The 19,149-nt window shown below is 48.9% G+C and overlaps 1 protein-coding gene across 1 annotated transcript in view; it reads right to left on the bottom strand.

The window, feature by feature from the left end:
* Nucleotides 1-19,149, bottom strand: part of LOC126542630 (neural cell adhesion molecule 1-like) — a 165,698-nt gene that overhangs the window by 23,136 nt on the left and 123,413 nt on the right. The window contains exons 4-5 of the mRNA XM_055077214.2: nt 16,377-16,583; nt 828-979 (exon numbers count right to left, since the gene is read on the bottom strand). Coding sequence (XP_054933189.1) covers nt 828-979; nt 16,377-16,583 — 359 coding nt within the window. The remainder of the gene's footprint in view (nt 1-827; nt 980-16,376; nt 16,584-19,149) is intronic.

Genomic DNA, 19,149 nt, shown 5'->3' with positions numbered 1-19,149 from the left:
GCACGAAAAGCGATTCGTGCACTAGTACACTACTTGAAGTGCACCGGCTTAACAGGCCGCTTACATTGTCCCTGTGCGTCCTCACACACGTACTCAGTGGTCACTCTACCCTCTTTTCCTCTTTCTACTGCCCTTTCCCTCATCCCCAATGTAGGGTAGCAAACCGTGTGCTCGTCTGGTTGACCTTCCTTCCTTTCCTGTCCTTGCTCTCTCTCTTATCTGTCTCTTTCTAGAGCGAAGCTGTATATGGCTTGCGGATTCGTCTCTCCGTCCGTCCGTCTGTCGCCTGTACGCCGAAAACTCCTCCGGCGCAACCCCATGTGCATGCGCGAAAAAAGAAAAGAGAAAGAGAGGCGCGCGATTGGCTACGCCAGTAGCGACGTCGTTGCTCTCCGTCGCAGCCAAACGCGCGCGCAGCAGTTTCTCCCCGGCTCCGAAATGGACAGGCCACGCGTCATACGTACCCCTGAGGAGTAGGCAGCTTTCGATCAGCAAAGCTGCGAGCAGAACCGGGAATGAGCTTGTCTACGCCATGCCGATGCTGCAGCCCGGGCACAATAACAGGCTCGTGCAGCCGAGCGCAAGCAGCAACTGCGCACCGAGGATCCAGCAGCCTACCAAGCTATCGTTTATTTAACCACCGGGATTAACCCAGTGACATGCAAAGTACTGAGTGCTTGGGCGGTGATTTTCTTTCTTTCTTTCCTTTGAGTAGGCATGATAAAATTTGCCAACGTTTGGCAGAGAGTTCATAAGCCTCAATGGAAAGAAGCAGGAAGAGGGACGCAACACTAGAACAGACACTATAGTGTAACGCGTAAACGGACCTTTATATTGTCGGCGGATATCTTGGCTTTCCCGCACCACCATGTGATCACAGGTGCAGGACGGGAGCCGGCAGCTTCGCACTCGATTTCTGCTGGCAGGCCAGCTGCCAAAGGGCGCTGCTTGGAACGGATGCGCACCATGGATGGTTTCACTGCAACAAGACAAAGAGTGCGGAACGCAGGCAGGAGGCAATGACGCCACACTATAAACCTCTGGCGCCAGGCTTTATTTAGCAATATGTTATTTTTTTTTCCGACGAAACAATAGTTGGTTAACTATAGAATTAATGGAGAGGCATTAAACAATTACGGCTATAGTAATAATCAAGCCCATTAGCCCCAGTCGCACTGGTGGCTCACATGACTGCTGATTCGATATATATAGCCACGTTCTGTGGGTCTAAGGTTGATGTGGCCTGAGTCAACCATGGTGGAAATAGAATATTCTGAGTAGGGTTTTGAAGAGAAGCCATGGAAGCCAGACTTCACTGTCGGAAAGCGGTTCACAGCAAATGCGCGTTCGTGCAAAAAAAAACAAAAAAAAACAAAGAGAGCAACGATGCGTCACGGAGAATAATGGTTCCCTGTGGGCTTTGCAATGCAGCGCAGCTTGAACTATAATATGTCCCTAACTACACGTGATGGCTCACAACCCATTTTGCACCGTGACATCTCTCTTTGCTATTTAGGCGTCTTTAAAAACAATTTAGTTTCTGATGAATGAAAGGACTCTGGTCCTTGAACGCAATTCGTTCTTCGCGAGACTATACGTAGGAGTGAAAGCAAGTGTCCTATTCACAAGTCGCGTTAACTTTGTTTGTACTAACATCATTTGAAAAATCAAGTATCTGAAACGATCATTGAACCTATATACTGAGTATAAAACAACGTGTGTGCGCACAGGTACGTTTTCAGCCTCTCACACATGTTCGAGGTCAGATTTGCCGAACCTCGTGATGTGCTAGAAGAGTATGGCCACTGCACGCTCTCCATCCGTCATATACATACGATTATTTTAACGATTGTTTTCATATCCTATACGGCAACGAAGAGATGACAATCAAAGGGACAGAGTGCCAGAGCAGGCCTATGCTGATTATCACTATCATTTTTGCAACAACAAATGATAACCCAGTCTGCTTAGCGCTGTCAAAAGCGGTTCTCTTTGCATGCAGCTTTGGGATAACCGAAAAACAGCTGGTTGGGTAACTAGCTCGAGACAGAATAATATATCCGAAGCGGCCTTAGCAGCGCTCTGCCTTGCGATAACACTAGCGTGGTTGATTATTTTATCCAAAGTTCTACTTGTAAAAAAAAAAAGCGGGCACTGACCATGGAATTAAAATTTTAATGAAAAAGAAAAAAAAACGTTTCGGCTTCCGCACAGAAGCCTCATTAACAAAACTTCTTTTCACCTCAATATGGCAGAAAACTGATGTAGCCTGCTTGCTTTCGTGGTGGTACAAGTGGGAGAGGGAACATATAGATTGAGAGAGGAAGTGCGACTTTGTTTTGTTTCTATTTTCTTGCATCTTTTTTGTCTAGCACTTCTTGTGGATACACATGAAATGAAATTGAAAGAGTGTGTTATGAACAAGAGATTTCAATAAGGCTGAAAGGGTGTTTACAGAGCGTTATAGATAATGGAGAAGTTCACAGCTTTTCTCTCTTGCTTCTCATTTTTCTCTCTCTCTCATTGTCCTTTTTCTGAATGCAGCAAAGCTTTTCTGACGCCCTTCGTTTATCCATAAATATAATTTCAATGGAGTCACACGAACGCCTCAACAGCTAGTGTGACCCAACAAGCGTGAAGTTGCCACTTCTTGTGCTTAGGATTTAGCAAAAAACCAAATTCTAGAAAGTCTGAGCTGAAACGTGTGCTATGGAGCTCAAATCAAACAAGAGACAGGAATAAAAGAATCGACAGAACACAAGAAGCATGAACTACCAGGGAAACCGCATAATATTGCCATTTGCCATCATTGCAATGTGGTCATTACTTTGTCGTCATGCGTGGGATCCGCACGTTCGAGCACCCGGTAGTTTATGGTGAGCGAAGCGTTTCCCGGTCAAAATGCATCCGAAGGGCCCACAAAGCGGCCGTGAGGCACATGTAGCCTGTGAAAAGCACTTAGATTCCGTTGTGCAGAACGAATGCTGCGGGGTACCTCAACGGTCTACCTCCTGGGGCCTATATGCCATGATCCATATGTGAAGTCACAACTTCTACCCGGTTTCACTCGACGGAAAACAACGTTAACATGCCGCCTGCGAATAAGCGTTTCTTGTACGACCGCCTACTCCTTCCTAATTGAAATGAAGGATAGTACAGATTGCAACACATCTGGCATAACGAAATCATGAAACACCGCCTATGTGACTGTCAAATATAGGAAGAGGCTTGCCCTACGTACAACTTTAGTGCACTTAGATGACATGTCTTCTGCAGAGGAAAAGATCCTGGGACCATGGCCTCGTGAGACTGCAGTGTACGAAGCAACAAAAGAGCTGAGGCGTTCATCGGGTTGTATGACTGCTTGCGACGAAATGAAAAAATAATGAACGCTTCATTCGTGTTGTTGAAGGTGCGAACTTCTCACCTTTAAGTCACCTCTAGCCCTTTCCCAGCGCAGGGTAACCAACCTGGCTCAGCCCTATCTTTCCCCTATCACTTCTTTCTGTCTCCCTCCCTTTCTCTTTGTTTGTTATAAAAATGGTCAGCATAGAGTTCCTCGCGAGCACCCATGAAAACTTCGCCTGAACTCATTCACAAAGCCGATGGGATTCGCTTTTGTTTTTAGCTCACAACATCAGCCACTACAAAACCTTTTCGTCGTTTACTTTCATCCTCGATATCTCAATAATATGGTGTGGTATTACGGCGGGAAGTACGCCTGTTCCTGTAGACGAAAGCTCCCTTGCGCGTAATTTTCGTCCTGTTTAACCAGCGGATTTTGAAATTCTGTCGTCTCGCCTGCACGCCTGCGTACGACAAAAGGGTAGACTTGCCTGAATAATAAGGGAGCTTTGTGTAAGCACTGAATATAGAGGAACACTACCTCGAGACTGCAGCACACAGGCTTTTTAAATTGAAGGAGCTATCTTAAAGGAAACTTTGGGTAAATTTGTGGGCTTCAGGGGACATGGTTGTAATAGGAGTGGTAGGAGGAAGCAGCGGGTAGAAGAACTCTGAGTGGGCTTTCTCCGCGAAGGCATGGATTAGGAAAGAAAAGTAATCAACGTGCAGGGTCCCGGGCAAGTCCCCCGGCCAGACCTGCTGCTGAACTCGCGCCTCTAAAGACCGATGACTATAAACAAGCTGTGTGTAAAAGACTAAGCCTTTACGCATCGCGAGTGTACGTGGGAAAGGGAAAATTCATGTGCCTTAGGAAACCTCTCATTAAAAAATCGTCCATTATGAATTTTTTTCGAGATAATTCACAGTCATTGCGTCCTGAACGTGCTAATTATTTGAAGCATTGGTCAGTGTTAGGGGCAGGCCACGCAGTGATGTAGAAAAAACAATGCTAAATTCGCGCGATGTCCAACTGCTACATTTCTTTACTTCCACGACAGATGACGTACAAAGGCCGGCTCTATTGCGTATGCGAGCGTGCCGCACAATGACCCTTTCTATTAAGTCAAAGTCATGCAAACGGGTGAACTCGAGGCAGCTGCACATAACGCCCAAATGTGTAAGGTCATAGCTTTCTGTTAGAGTAAACCCTGTGATAAAAACAGGGAACCCGGTCAGAGCTGCATTTGTAATTATCTTACCAGCTGCAGCCGTTTAATTTCTCCGGCTGACTTCTATTGTTCGCATCCGCAATTCAGAGAAATGGTATTCGCGTCGACAGAAAAGACAGGAGTCGCCTATAGGGATATGAATTTAGGTGCAGTGCTCGTCCCAGTAAACCGGGTTGGACAAAAGAAAGAAAAGTCACAGGCCTGCGAGGCACACGTGGCACAGTCACAGCGTAAGCTTGAGGAGCGGCTCTAAAGGAGCTTCATTTTCGGCAGCACGCACTACGGGGGGTCTTTTCGGCGAAGTCTCTGCGCGTAACTTTCACGAGAACGATCTGAACTGTGCCCCCGAGGTCGACGGCGAGCTGCGGCTGGTGCTGCTCTCTGCACAGCGGTCCGCTGAGCCCAACGTGCCAGGTTGCAGCCGCGCGCGTACCTCTACATCTTGCTTCTTCACCAGCGGTTCGTACCTTGCCAAGAAGCGCCATAAAGTGCACCCAGAAGTGAACACAGGTATCGAGACTACGCATCGTACATGTCACATTGCTTGACTCGTCGCACGAGACGAGGCTGCTGCAGATGATGATCATTTATTGGCATTCCCTTTGAAACGGGACGATGACAAACAGTCACCTGGCCTGCTCGATTTAATAAGGTATGCTATACCTGTGTTTCATTCTATAAATACGTATTCCTCTCCATAATCTTCCTTTTCTCCCTCAAGCCTTCTATATTTACCTTGTACCGCTACCTATGCAACCGCTACATAGCGTTCTGCTTGGTGTTATAATAAGCAACTGCAATGCAAAGTGACGCTGCGCGACGCTCATGTCACATCGCGCGTCTCCTCGCTCGCTAAGACGCGTTTATATATATAGGGCACGTTTCCGCTGCAAGCTAGCAAGCGCGCTGGCATGGCTCAATGGTAGAGCGACTGACTGCCGCGCAGCGGACCCAGATTCGATCCCGGCGGGAACTGGGCATTTCTTTTCATTACGCGGTGACGGTATAGCGGCGGCTGCGGTGGCGGTAGCGGGCAACATTGCCAATGGAAACGGCTGTTGGAATGAGCCTATAACAGCTTCCACTGTAACAAAAGAACCATGCGTCGCACTCGAAAATAACATGGCAACTGGTTGATGTGCAGATGCACTGATTTAGATATGCTGTCTTAAATAGCGCTGCAGCTATCCCGAAGTCACAGTTTGCGTGTTCCACTGCTGAGATAGACCTAACAAAAGGACAAGGTAGCTGATTAGTGAAGCGAAGCTCTCCATTATTATTGATATAGTGTGCTGTCCTCAAGATTTTCCCGCTGCTTCAATAAATGGCTTACTGTGAAAAGTGACGCCTCATGCGTCACCCAGTCACCGAACAGAGCCTCCGTCTATAATAATGTGTAATGAGTTAATAGCTGGCTAATTCAAACTAAAAGTCTATTCTCTTCGCCACCTCCTGATTCTCCTTTCGCAACCACTCCCCTAATGCAAAAGGAGAGCTCTGATTTGTTGTGCTTGTGGTGTTACGTAAACAAGCCAAGGTACCCTCCGGCAGTACCCATGTAGAGCCTCCACCAAGGGTTACGGTTGAGATTCCATGCTGTGCGATGTCGTTCCACACGAATGTCTGCAGGCATATGGTCTCTGAGCGATGCCAGATGTGCGCACATAATTGCTAGTCTCGAGGACGTCGATGTGCGCACACGCGGGTGGTTCTGACACTGGGACACCGCACCCTTGGATGACACGAACATGCATGAGAACGAAGAAACCAGACGAACGAAACAGGCAAGTGACGCCTTTGAATGCGTGTGGATGGGAACCGTTAAAAGATATGCACAGCCCCCAACAAAAATCGGAAGCTGCGTTCTTATTTCCAAAATACGACGTACACTAGCCTCACGCAAACATATTCTTATGCGTCGTATAGGGACAGTCATCAACAGAAAGGCACTGATGTTCTGCCACCATAGCTTTAAACATGAATCAATCATTCGCACGCAAACGGAATCGTGCCTACGCCGAGCTTCTCAAACTCTTGATCTTAGCCGTTGCAATCTCAATTATAATAAATTATAATAAAACTCAAATAAAGAAAGTAAAACACGTAAAAGAAAACAGCGTCATAAGGCACGAGAAACAAGGCTGCGTGTTTAGTGACCTGCACGCATGCAAGGGCTGCACGCACCATTCGCCGTGAATAGCAAGGGTGTGTTGGCTCCTCGTATACGATGTGGACGGGGCTATTCCCCCGTTGCCGGCATTCCCACTCAGGTAATACGAGTCGGAGAGCTCCGATTGCGGTCGCCTTTTGCATATACACGTCGGTGTACGTAATGGCCGTTGGCAGCAGCAATTTTGGGCTTGGCTCGCATTCGTATGTCCCGCCTGCACGTATCGAATGGTACTTGCCCCGCCCTTCCTCTTCTCTCGTGTCAGCCAACACCTTCCGACTCTCTTACTCGCATTTTTTTGGTTTTACGGATGTCTTTTTTTTATATAACTTTCGTGTACCGTCTAATGGGAAGCCCTGTTCCCACAAGCCCTTTTTCTCGATTACCCCTCTTTATCTTCCCTCGTGCTTTCGACTGCGTCACAAGGGGTGGGCGACCGCCGAGATGATTGCAGTGCGGCTTAAATTACGCTCGGCCGTGGGAGGAAAGGGACAGACACATCCACGAATAAAAGGCACGCCGACAGACAAGAAGGGGAACTGGGGACCACTCCCTGCAAATAACTAAAGCTCCACTGTCACATCGCGCTTGCAGCTGTCGCACGTAGCCCTCTGGGGAAGAGGCGCGATATGGATGAGCGTCGCCGACACAACAGGAGTGGCGCACGTCAGAAATCACTTCAGCTGCCGCGTACTCTCGTGCGAGTTTGCTATATATATTTTTATGTATGCTGAGGTAGCACCGTTGCCCATATGACTCTTCGCTGGTGCGAAAGTTTTTCTTGACGTTGCTAATATCGCTTCCGGGAAGAAACGAAAGTCGCGTTGCGGAAGGAACACGTGCGTCAACAGCATCGATGTGCCTTGGGCGAATATTGCGTCAACAGCGCGCTGTTATTTGAACAATATAGAACATCTTTTTGTCATTCTCATAAACACAGGAAGTCATAGTAATGCATGTGTGAGAGCTGCTAGTAAATGCTTCACTTATACTATTCCATCCCTGAAATGAAGTGACGGCGGTAAATGTGAATACGTCAAGGGAAATATCGGACAAACAAGCCTTTACTTTTGCGGTTACTTCCTATTCACTCAGCCTTCTTGGCATATTATCGTTTTCTTTTTTAGTTATTGATCAGGTAAGTAACAAGAAAAGTGTTTCAAAAAGCAAATAATTAACGTAAATTTCCCCACATGCAGGTCATTTATTTACGGCTTAGCTAACTTCATGTCTCAAATCGCTCATTTCGTTTCACGTGACTTTTAATGGAACACCAAATCTGACCGCAGGCCCCGAAAAAGAATGTGGATGCTTTAAATTTTTCATCTACGTAGAGAGGTGAAATTCGACTCGCCGTAAAAGTCCGTAGAAACTAAATCTTCGAACCACTTCTACGACGGGATAATTTATTTTTAGTTTTACTAGAGAGTGGGCTTGCTTTGTTCGTTGGTTCATCGGGCTGAAGACGAATCACCATCCCCACAGTCCTTAATCCTCGTTCGCAATCGGCATGAGGCGAAAAAGGAAAACGAAAAATGAATACAGGAAGCTTTTCCGCCACCGTTACTACGCTGCTTCCGTTGCGTACAAATGAAGTCCGCGATAACCGGCTTACATACGAGGACATTTCGACTCTCACAGTGTTGCTAGTGATGGCATGTCTGTTCTGCGTAAAGGAACAATAAATCAGGACGTAATACATGCACAATATACACATAGTCGGCTCCTGTGTCTCTCGAGAGCACACAGACCAGCTATTACGCTTGCGCACGATAATCAACGTTCTCTAAATAGAGGCGGAGAGCTCAAGTTTTTGCAAGAGATGAGGTGGTACATACGAACGTCGGCAAAACGCACCGAAGGTAGCCGAATGATTCGGGCACGGCGGATCGTCACTAAAGAAGAACTGTTCGCAGTAAAACCAAGTATAACCATTACAGTGTATTGCACAGCGCTGAAGAGCCAAGTAATCATAAACGAAGCGAAAAGCTTGGGCCACTTGACAGCCCAATTAGCTGAAGACATTTCCGTCTAAGTTACATAAACGCAGCCAGCGCTTTAATGAGTAAGCACTTCGCAATTCAGGAAACCAACGTAGATTACAGGTAACGCATGAACAGGTATACTAACCCCTCGAGAGACAGACGAGACTTATTTTGAAATGCTAAACCACCAGCTTGTTAGTGATTACTTGGTTCTTCTGCACTGTCGTACCGCCTCCTTCGACTCGTCCATTCCTAAAACATTGCACTGTTTGAAGAATGCTTCGTCCACTAAAAGTAACGTATGAGTTTCCTATAGGATGGTTTGATACTGTTTTTGGATTTGTAGCCGGCGGTACTAAACGCGTGCCAAGAAATCGCTCTTGCCACACGCGTCTGCCCACAGCAAATTTGTTGAGGGAACTATTGCAGAGGCTTAGTTATGGAACGCGCTTAATGATTCATGTGGCTATGTGATCATCAACAGTTTCTTTATTGCATACAGTCCGAACGGATAAAGCAGAACACCCGTGTCATTTATTCTTCATTTCAAACTTTGCTGGTAGCGCTCCCGAGCCAAGGCAAGTATTGCGGTCATATCAACGCATAAATAATGATCGTTATAAATATATTGTCTTCTGGGAAGGCGTACAGGTGGACACATGGCAGGGAATCGTTATAAGTATTAAGAGCATGTAACTCTATTATTTGGAGCTCTTCTGGCTGCATTTTGCTATACTTCAGTTATGCCACTTAATTGCAGCTTCAGAAATCTCGGGAAACTGATTACATTTCTGAAGAAAAATCAGTGCTGCATCTCAACGATACTGTGCCTGGTAGGTGCTCCTTGATAAATATTTCTTAGCACGCAGTCGCTTAAAATTTCTGCAAGTTATTCAGAGAAATAGAAAAAAATTCACCGAGGATTACGATACTCACTACTGCGAAATTCGAGCGCAGCTGTACACGTGTTCTCATTTCGGGATATTGTTACAAGCACGGGGAAAAGGGGTTTATTTATGCGTGCGAGAGCAGGAATGGCAGGCTACGAAGAACAGGAATGGCCGCTGCACAGTCTTCGTTCTCCTCTTCCCCTCTCTTCTTGATCCCCGCGTCCCTTTGACGCGTTTGGACGTAACATACCTCCCCTCGCAGACAAAGCCCCCTGGGCGAGTCAACTAGCTTGTCGTGGCGTGCATGATTTCAACCGTGCGACATGCGCGACTTGTGTCCTAGCAGAACGTCTACCAGTGTTCGTGAGGCGCGCGAGAGTATAGTTCACTTCGCTGACTTTGTCGATGACAACATACGGTCCATCGTAGTTTGCGAGCAGCTTTTGACACAAACCGCGCTTCCTTGTGGGAGTCCAAAGCCAAACGAGATCACCAGGGTGATATGTAACAGGCCGATGTCGTGCGTCGTAGCGGGCTTTGGAGTTTTCTTGTGATGCCAAAGTCCGAAGATGCGCAAGTCGCCGAGCCTCTTCAGCGAGGCATAGCGTATCGGCGACCGTAGGATTGTCGTGGTGGTAAAAAGGGAGGACAGTGTCGAGCGTATACCGGGGCGGCCGAGCATATAGAAGGAAGAAGGGGCTGTAGCCGGTTGTCTCGTGCTTGGCGGTGTTGTAGGCGTAAGTAATAAACGGTAGAACTTCATCCCAATTCTTGTGATCGGACGCAACATACATGGAAAGCATATTGGTGATTGTTCGATTAGTGCGCTCAGTGAGGCCGTTCGTTTGCGGATGATATGGCGTCGAGTGCCGGAGGTGCGAGTTACATAAACGCACAAGCTCTTCCACGATATCCGCCGTGAATTGACGTCCCCGGTCACTTATGATAACACCAGGTGGTCCATGTCGTAGAACAATAGCGTGAAGTAAGAAAAGCGACACTTCGATGGCAGTTGCTGATGGTATAGCCGCCGTCTCGCAATAGCGTGTGAAATAGTCGGCGCAGACAATTATCCAGCGGTTCCCCTTAGATGACTTTGGAAAAGGGCCTAGCAGATCAATTCCAACTTGCCGAAAGGGTGAGCTGGAAGGCTGCACAGGTTGAAGGAGACCAGATGGGGCAGTGGTTGGGCGTTTCCGACGTTGGCACTGTATGCAGCTGGCGACATAAAACTCAACCGAATGTCGCATCCGGGGCCAGTAAAAGCGTTCTTGAATGCGATAAAGTGTGCGCACAGTGCCTAAGTGACCGGAGGTAGGGTCATCGTGCATAGCCTGAAGGATTGCTGGCCGGAGACGCTCCGGCACCACTAGAAGGAAGCGTGCACCCGTGCTTGAGTAGTTCCTTTTGTACAGGAGCCCGTCACGTAGACAGTAGCTGCTTGTTGCACTTGAATGGGCAGAAGTGAAGAGTGGCTCCAATTTGGTGTCTGTCCGTTGTTCTGCTTTGAACGCATCGATATCTGGAAAAGCGGGTGTCACAGAAGCGACGAGATGATCAAAATCGTCTGCGTCGCAGTCCGTCGTGGCAAGCGGCATACGGGAAAGGCAGTCTGCGTCAGCGTGTTTTCGGCCACTCTTGTAGGAAACAGTGAAGTTATATTCCTGCAACCTTAAAGCCCAGCGCGCAAGGCGACCACAAGGGTCGCGAAGGTTCACGAGCCAGCACAGGGAATGGTGGTCTGTGACGACTTGGAATGGGCGTCCGTACAAGTACGAGCGAAATCGCTGAACCGCAAAGATTACAGCGAGGCATTCTTGCTCTGTCACCGTGTAATTCCGTTCAGGTTTGCTTAATGAGCGGCTTGCATAAGCAATCACGTGCTGACGGTCGTCATAGCGTTGTACCAATACGGCACCCAGACCAACGCCACTAGCATCTGTGTGGATTTCTGTCGGCGCAGTAGGATTGAAGTGGCGAAGGATAGGTCGGGAGGTTAACAGGAACTTCAGCTGACGAAATGCAGAATCGCACTCGGGTGTCCACTCAAACCGTGCGTCTTTATGTAGCAGATTTGTCAGAGGATAAGCGACGTCAGCAAAACCAGGAATAAATCGGCGAAAGTAAGAGCAAAGACCCAGAAAACTACGAAGTTGCTTCATTGACTGCGGTGCACTGAATGCCTCGACAGCTGCCGTCTTGAGGGGATCAGGCCGGATACCGTCTTTGTCAACAAGATGACCCAGCACAAGGGTTTGACGGTCACCAAAGTTACATTTCTTGGAGTTCAGAACCAGGCCAGCGTTTTTGATGCAGTCGAGGACAATATCCAGGCGCGTATTGTGCTCATTGAATGTGCGCCCGAATATTACAACGTCGTCAAGATAGCACATACAGATGTTCCACTTTAACCCACGCAGAATGGTGTCCATGAACCTTTCAAAGGTTGCTGGAGCGTTGCACAACCCAAATGGCATCACATTGAATTCGAATAATCCATCCGGGGTTATGAAGGCTGTTTTCTCCTTGGCTGCCGGGTGTATCGGGATTTGCCAATATCCTGAGCGCAGGTCCACTGAAGAAAAATAAGAGGCCGAATGCAGGCAATCAATTGCATCATCAATCCGGGGCAGGGGGTAGACATCTTTCTTAGTCACGGCGTTTAATCTTCGATAATCGACGCAGAATCTCCAGTTACCGTCTTTCTTTCTGACAAGTATGACCGGAGCTGCCCAAGGACTCGAGGACTCTTGTATTATTCCATTTTTCATCATGTCACTCACTTGTTCCCCGATTATCTTCCGCTCGTTAGGCGACACGCGATAAGGCTTTTGCCTGATCGGGCGCGCAGATCCTGTATCGATAGTATGGCGTGTTCGTGACTCGGGAATCGAGAACGCTTTGTCCGGCTGCGCAAAGTCAAACACTGACAGATGCTTAGAAAGCGTATCCACCAAGGTATGGCGCTCCCTTGTGCTGAGTGACTTGTTTATCATAGACAGAAGCTTTTTGTCGGAGACGTGGCGAAGGTCAGCAGGTTCACACGGCGGATCTGTTAGTACGGCAACGGACGAAGACGTGTATTCTGTAAAGTAGGCGAGTTTCAAGCCGTCTGGAAGCAGGACGGGTTCTGCCGAGCAGTTGGCCGTCCACAAGCCAGCACGCCCGTTGCCGATGGATACCACACAATGAGGGACAAAAATGTTTTTTTTCATACAATTTAGATGCATTGGCTCTACAGAGGCATCGAAACTGTCTGGAACTTCACCGCGACACACAACCGGCACGCACACAGAGGTGGACGCAGGCACAACAGTATCTGCAGATACACAAAGTTCACCTTGACTGCAAGTCTCCTCTAAGAGCCCGGACGAAACATGGCCATCGACGCAAACTTCCCCCGTGCGACAATCGACGGTCGCACCACACTGTCGCAAAAAGTCGATGCCCAAAATCACTTCGTGTGTCGATCGGGGAATAACTACAAACTCCGTCGCGAAAACTCCACCAGCCAAGGATACGTCAGCAGTGCACACACAAACAGGGCGCAACGACTCGCCGCTCACTCCACAAAACGTTGCAGCCTGGTCCCACCGAAATACAACTTTACGCCCCAACCGACCTTTAAAACTGAGACTCATTACGGATACAGTTGCTCCGGTATCCACTAAAGCCATTGTAGGAACACCATCAACAAGCACATGCACTTTGTTCTTAATCATAGCAACTGCAGGGGGCATTTCTGTCGATAGCACGTGTCGAGCGACCTCACCCCCATCGGCCGCGCTAGCTAGTTTTCCGGTTGTGAAGGCGAGGCGGAGCGGCGCACTGGCGATGGAGATTGACGTAAACGCGGTGCACGAGAAGTCGGTGGTGGCGTCAAACTCCTGTCAGATGCCGGCGAGCGGCTCCGGAAGCTTCTCTGCCAGTAATCGTTGCCAGAAGGGACGCCAGCTGACCAAGAGGTGGTGTACGGCTGTTGAGTTGTCCTCGTAGGAGGTGTGGGCCTTGTTGAAGATCCGGATCGACCATTCCACGTTGTTGGGCGACGATTGCAAAACCTCGCTATGTGGCCCGCGACACCGCATTGGAAACACACCGGCAGATGCCTCAAATTGCGATGTTCTTCCATGTAGTCGCGCATGTTGCTGTCGACTGCATAGACAGTAGGTGGGTGACATTCATCATGGCTAGGCATCGGCCGTTGGGAGGCGTGCGTGCGGCGTGGGCGTTGGTCGTAGTCATGACCTTGATAGCTCATGGTCCCTCTCGTTTGTGGGGTAGACCTATACTCGATGGTCGCTGAGTTCACCGTGGGTTGCCATGATGTCGAAACGGCCGTGTTTCTAATCTCGTGTGGTGAGTATGCGCCAGTGATGCCGGGTGTGCAACGGTACATCTCTTCCTGATGGAGCAACTCTTCGCGAACGATCTGCCGTATAGTGGATGGAAGGTCAACACACGAGCTCGGGTCTACACTTGCCACCGTCGTGACATTAGCCAGGCGACCAAACTTCGGTATTATCCGTCGCATCTTCAGCGTCTCAAAGGTCCTGCAGTGGCGAATGACGTCAGACACGGAATCCAAGCTGTCCTTGCCGATCAAAAAATTGTAGACGTCTTCGGCTATTCCTTTCAACAAATGTCCAACTTTGTCATCTTCAGACATTTGAGAGTTGACTATCTTACACAGTTTCAGCACTTCTTCAATATAAGTCGTACAGGTCTCGCCGGGAATCTGAGCTCTTTGCGAAAGCGTCTGTTCAGCGCGTTTCTTTTTTGCGCTAGAGTCTCCGAAACACGCTCTGAGCTCCTCGACGAAAAGCTCCCATGAAGTGAGCGTGTCTTCGTGATTCTCATACCAGACGAGCGCTGTGTCGGTGAGGGAAAACACAACATTGGACAATTGTGCGGTCGAGTTCCAACCGTTAGACCGGCTCACCCTGCGGTAGTTCGTGAGCCACTCGTCGACATCTTCTCCGGCTTTTCCTCCGAAAGTGAGTGGCACCCGGTAGTATTGCCACGGAACACCAGGTGTTGGCCTTGAAGCCGCGTCAGATCCTTCGGGAATCTGGCAGGCGTATTCAGGCATGGCAGGGGAGGGTGGCGGAAGTCCGGCAAGTCGACGGCTTCGGCGAAGTTGTAGCAGCGTAGGCTCCGTGGTTACGAGGTGTACCCCGCACCGTCCACCAATTTGTTACAAGCACGGGGAAAAGGGGTTTATTTAGGCGTGCGAGAGCAGGAATGGCAGGCTACGAAGAACAGGAATGGCCGCTGCACAGTCTTCGTTCTCCTCTTCCCCTCTCTTCTTGATCCCCGCGTCCCTTTGACGCGTTTGGACGTAACAATATATTGGCTTGCGCGATCAATCTGTGTCGTGTTGCACGCCGCAAATGGAGCCGAGTTTGTCGCGACTGCCTTGCTAATCTGGAGATCGCGACAGCCAGCGCATGGGTGACGCGCAGGCGCGAGTCAAATCTACCTCGGACAAATCTACCAGACGACGCGCGCTGCTCTTGCGCCATCTGGTAGCTATCGTCGCCGCACCCTCCTCTCCGCTTGTCCATTCAATCCGTGACGTGCTCGTTCGCTTGGTTACGCCGCCGACGCAGTCAACGCCGACGCCGACGCTCGCCGCAGGAACGGGCGCTTAAAGGAACGTTCACGCTGGGGTATCCGGCGTCTACGGCGAACAGAATTTTCCCGCAGCCGAAATTCGCGTCGTTCACACTGCTTGCCCACCGCGTCGGTGGAACGCGATACAGCGCCGTCTGTCGTGTAAATCGCTAACCTCCAAGCAAGTGCGGGATATTACGGGTGTTCCTGCGGCTCCAAACTGCGCAGTTTTCTCTGATCGCGTAGAGTTCGCGTGTCTTTTTTTTTTCAGCCTCTTCATTACTGTTTGCGACGACGGTGATAAAACAAGGGGAGAAGAGGCAGTACTGCTATAGGACGACGGCCAAGCACATTTCTGGCGACGCATGACGCGCAGAAGAAGTATTCACTGAAGAGACAACACCAGCGGCTGCTCGTGACCGATCTTGTTCCACAAATCATCCTTTAACACGCTTTCCTTGTGCTTCACGTGACGCTTGTCGAAAAGGACGGGATGGTTGCACACATCAATTCGATGAGCATTTCCGATGTCGCGACGGATTTTGAAGGCTGCAACATGACGAGCGCGTCGTACTTGGCCGGCGTCTTTCGAATTTCTAACTTGCGCTCCAATTGATTCGCGGTGAGGTAATCCGGTGGCAGCTACCGCAGGACCGATCGGTGTGGAAAGGGCTATTTCGGCGAATGTCGCCAGCACTGAACTGGGTTCAGCAATGCCCAGACGCCGAATGTGTCACTGTGAACGCGCCTTAAGCTGCGCTCTAAAACAATCGCAAAACATGGCAATAGGAACAAGTGCGAACGAGACCAAACCAAGCAGACCAAAGAAGCACGAGCGAGAGCGGACGCAAGTACACGATAGTATACGAAACGAGCGGTCCTGCTAAGACCAGATACGAGAGCAGATCGAGCGGCCGGGTGGGTTCGCATGACACCAGTTTCCCGCGCGTACGTAACCGAAGGGGCCGCTCTCGTTGGTCTGCTCCGTTCGCGGCTTTCCTCTCTCGCTCCGCTTTTGTTATTTCATCTTTCGCTGTGTTCGTTCGCTGTTACACTGCCGACACCGACACTCGCCGTAGGAATGGGTGCCTGAGAGCTTCGCTCTAAAAGCATCGCTTTAGAAATGTGCGGCTGCGCTCACGGTATAGGTCGATCGTGACGCTGCTCGTGACCACGTAGGTTTCGTTGTGATTGGACGCCTTGCACACAAACGAAACGTTGAGATCGTGCCGGTGCAGTTGCGCCAGCTCCATTGTCGACCGGGTGACCCCGGGCGACGAGCTGTCGACCGTGTGGTGAAGCTGCTTTGTGCTGTTTCGCCACCACGTGACCGTCGGTTCTGGCACGCCTGCAAAAAACACGAGAGCAATCCTTAGAAACACGTGCGTGGCAGTGAGGGTAATTCATAATGCGACGAGAGTCTGACATTGGTGCAGAAGAACATAGTCTGTGTCCGTATAAAGAGGAAGGAATGATAAAAAAGCGCAGGGAGGACAACCAGGCTGAGCTCGGTTGGCTTCCCTTCGCTGGGGAGGGAGGTAAGAGGGACTGAAACATGAGAAGAAGGAGCAAAGAAAAGTTCACAGTATGCCCGCACATGCGCAAGCGCTCACCGTTAAGTCAATCACAACCGGTCATATCGGGTGTTAGATCTCACCAAGCGCAGTAGCGCTTTCGTAGTTTCGTACGTTGCAGACGTACGAGGCCATGTTCCCGGGACCTTGTGTTTTGTACAAGGCCTATGGTTAGAAAAATTCTTCGCGTAAAACTAACATTGGAAGGACCTCCCAAGATAAGTTCAGGTGTCTCTTGCACACGATACCACCCACCGTACGTGCTCTTGGACGTCAATCACCACTCCAGATCCACGTGTTGAAGTTGTGCTAGCAAGACGAAGATACTACATGCCTGGTGAAGCCTTTATGATTCTTGCGGCACGTCAATGTGGATCGATCAAGCGCGTAGTCATCGTATGACAGGCGTTACCTTCGTAAATGTGGATGCGCACTTCTTGGTTTTTTTATCCGCATTCAGTTTTTCTCTTTCTTTATTTTTTGTGTGGTTAGACAAATTGCACACCCGGGGCACATAAGAGGGCATGAATCAGTGCGAAAACTAAGTATAACGACCGCGAGTAAATATTGCGCGATGGCATATCGATGAGGCCCACATGACACAGAAGAGGCTTCAGACAAGAGGATTCGTGAAATAGTGCTGCCACTAAGCTGCTAGTGAAAATTATATTGAAAGTTGCTATATAAACCTGCTCACGTACTGCCCATCTGTCGCTGATTGGCTAATTCAGCGCCACGTTTTATGAAGTTATTAAGGGTAATGCATAAATCAAGATACAAGAGGAGGTCTTGGAGCACAAGACTCTAAGGGAGCCTCCTTCTGCATCTTAATTTGCTGGGTAAATTGCTCAACTTATTTTTCCATCGAGTGATATAGTTACGAATTTACTGATTTGTTCATTATATATTTCACTGATATACCACGTTTTCAAAATTAAGCTTTATGGTTTTCCTAAAGTTAGGCACTGGGAGGCACGCGAGGGCCACCTGTGTAAATAAGTTATATGGCCAGGGGGACCCAAAGTGAGATGATAATTATCACTATTAGCAGCCTCACTAATTAAATTTGAATAATTAGCTTTTGTTGAATGCCGTAACTGGGTGTATTTGTATTGAAAAGTTAGAAGCAGTCGTCTTTCTACACATTATCCGTTGTAAGAATTCTTCAAGCGTGTCTGTGCTCCGAGATACCAGACTCCAATTTTTAATTGTCGTTCGCATGATTACGCATGTAAGAGAGTGAGGATCGGCTCAAAACTCCTCCCTCGCGTGACGCGGCTGTTGCGTGTGGCGTTTAGTCTGGCAACGGGGTGGACGCGTAGGCAAAGATGATAACTGTTCCCCTTCTCCTCTCTGTGGGCGAAATCAAGATATGAAAGCGCAGTGTGCCTTGCAGTTGTTGCTTTTGATTTCAATTAAACTTACAACACTTTGAAATCAGCAGACACTTTATTTGCGTAGCCCGAGCAAGGACCATGCCCGCTCGTCTAGTCACCATTACGCACGCGCACTGCCCTCCGGCTTCTCCGCTCGCACCGTTATCTCGGTATGGCAGCTGCCACCATCGTTCAGGTTGCGCGGTCGCATGTTACGACAGCGGTTCCGGGTTCTTCGATTTTTTATTTCGCCAGCAGAGAGGGGAAGGGGGACAGTTACCAGCTTTGCCATTGCCTCGGCCCCGTTGTCAGACTAAACGCCGCAGCAACAGCCGCATCAGATCAGGGAGGAGCCTTGCTCCAGTCCTAGCTCTCTTGCATGCGTATTCATGCGAACTACAATTAAAATTTCGAGTCGGATATCTCGGAGCACAGGCACGCTAGAAGGATTCTTCCAACTGATACTGTGTAGAAACACGACTGCCTCTAACTTCAGTACAAACATACTCACTTACTGCAGCCAACAAAAACTTCATTATTCAATTTTATTTAATTGGGCTGCCTGACAGTGATAATTATAATCTCACTTTCTGCCCCCCTAGCCGCATAACTTATTTGCACAGGTGGTCTTTGTGTGCCTCCCCATGCCAAACTTTAGGAAAAGCATTAGGCTTAATTTAGAGCACCCTGTATAAAGTGAGTGAGGGAGTTATGTACACCTGCAGAAAGCCACTAAGTAATGCCATCAGGCTCCTCTCAACGAAAAAAGCGGTGAGTCTCCAAATATGCATGATGCACTCATTTGACTCAAGAAAAAGATCATAGCGAAGAGTAACGTATGCATGCTACCTGAAATAAGGTACGCAGATTTGGACACGAGCGTCCACAGATGGAACATGAAATACGTAAGCCTTATAGGACTGCGCCCAATAACAACTAAGAACAACTAACCGAACGCGTCGGC

This window comes from Dermacentor andersoni, chromosome 2, assembly GCF_023375885.2.
Source record: "Dermacentor andersoni chromosome 2, qqDerAnde1_hic_scaffold, whole genome shotgun sequence".
Taxonomy (NCBI): Eukaryota; Metazoa; Arthropoda; class Arachnida; order Ixodida; family Ixodidae; genus Dermacentor; species Dermacentor andersoni.
The sequence above is the reverse complement of the archived record's forward strand: the minus strand, read 5'-3'. Positions and strand labels throughout refer to the sequence as shown.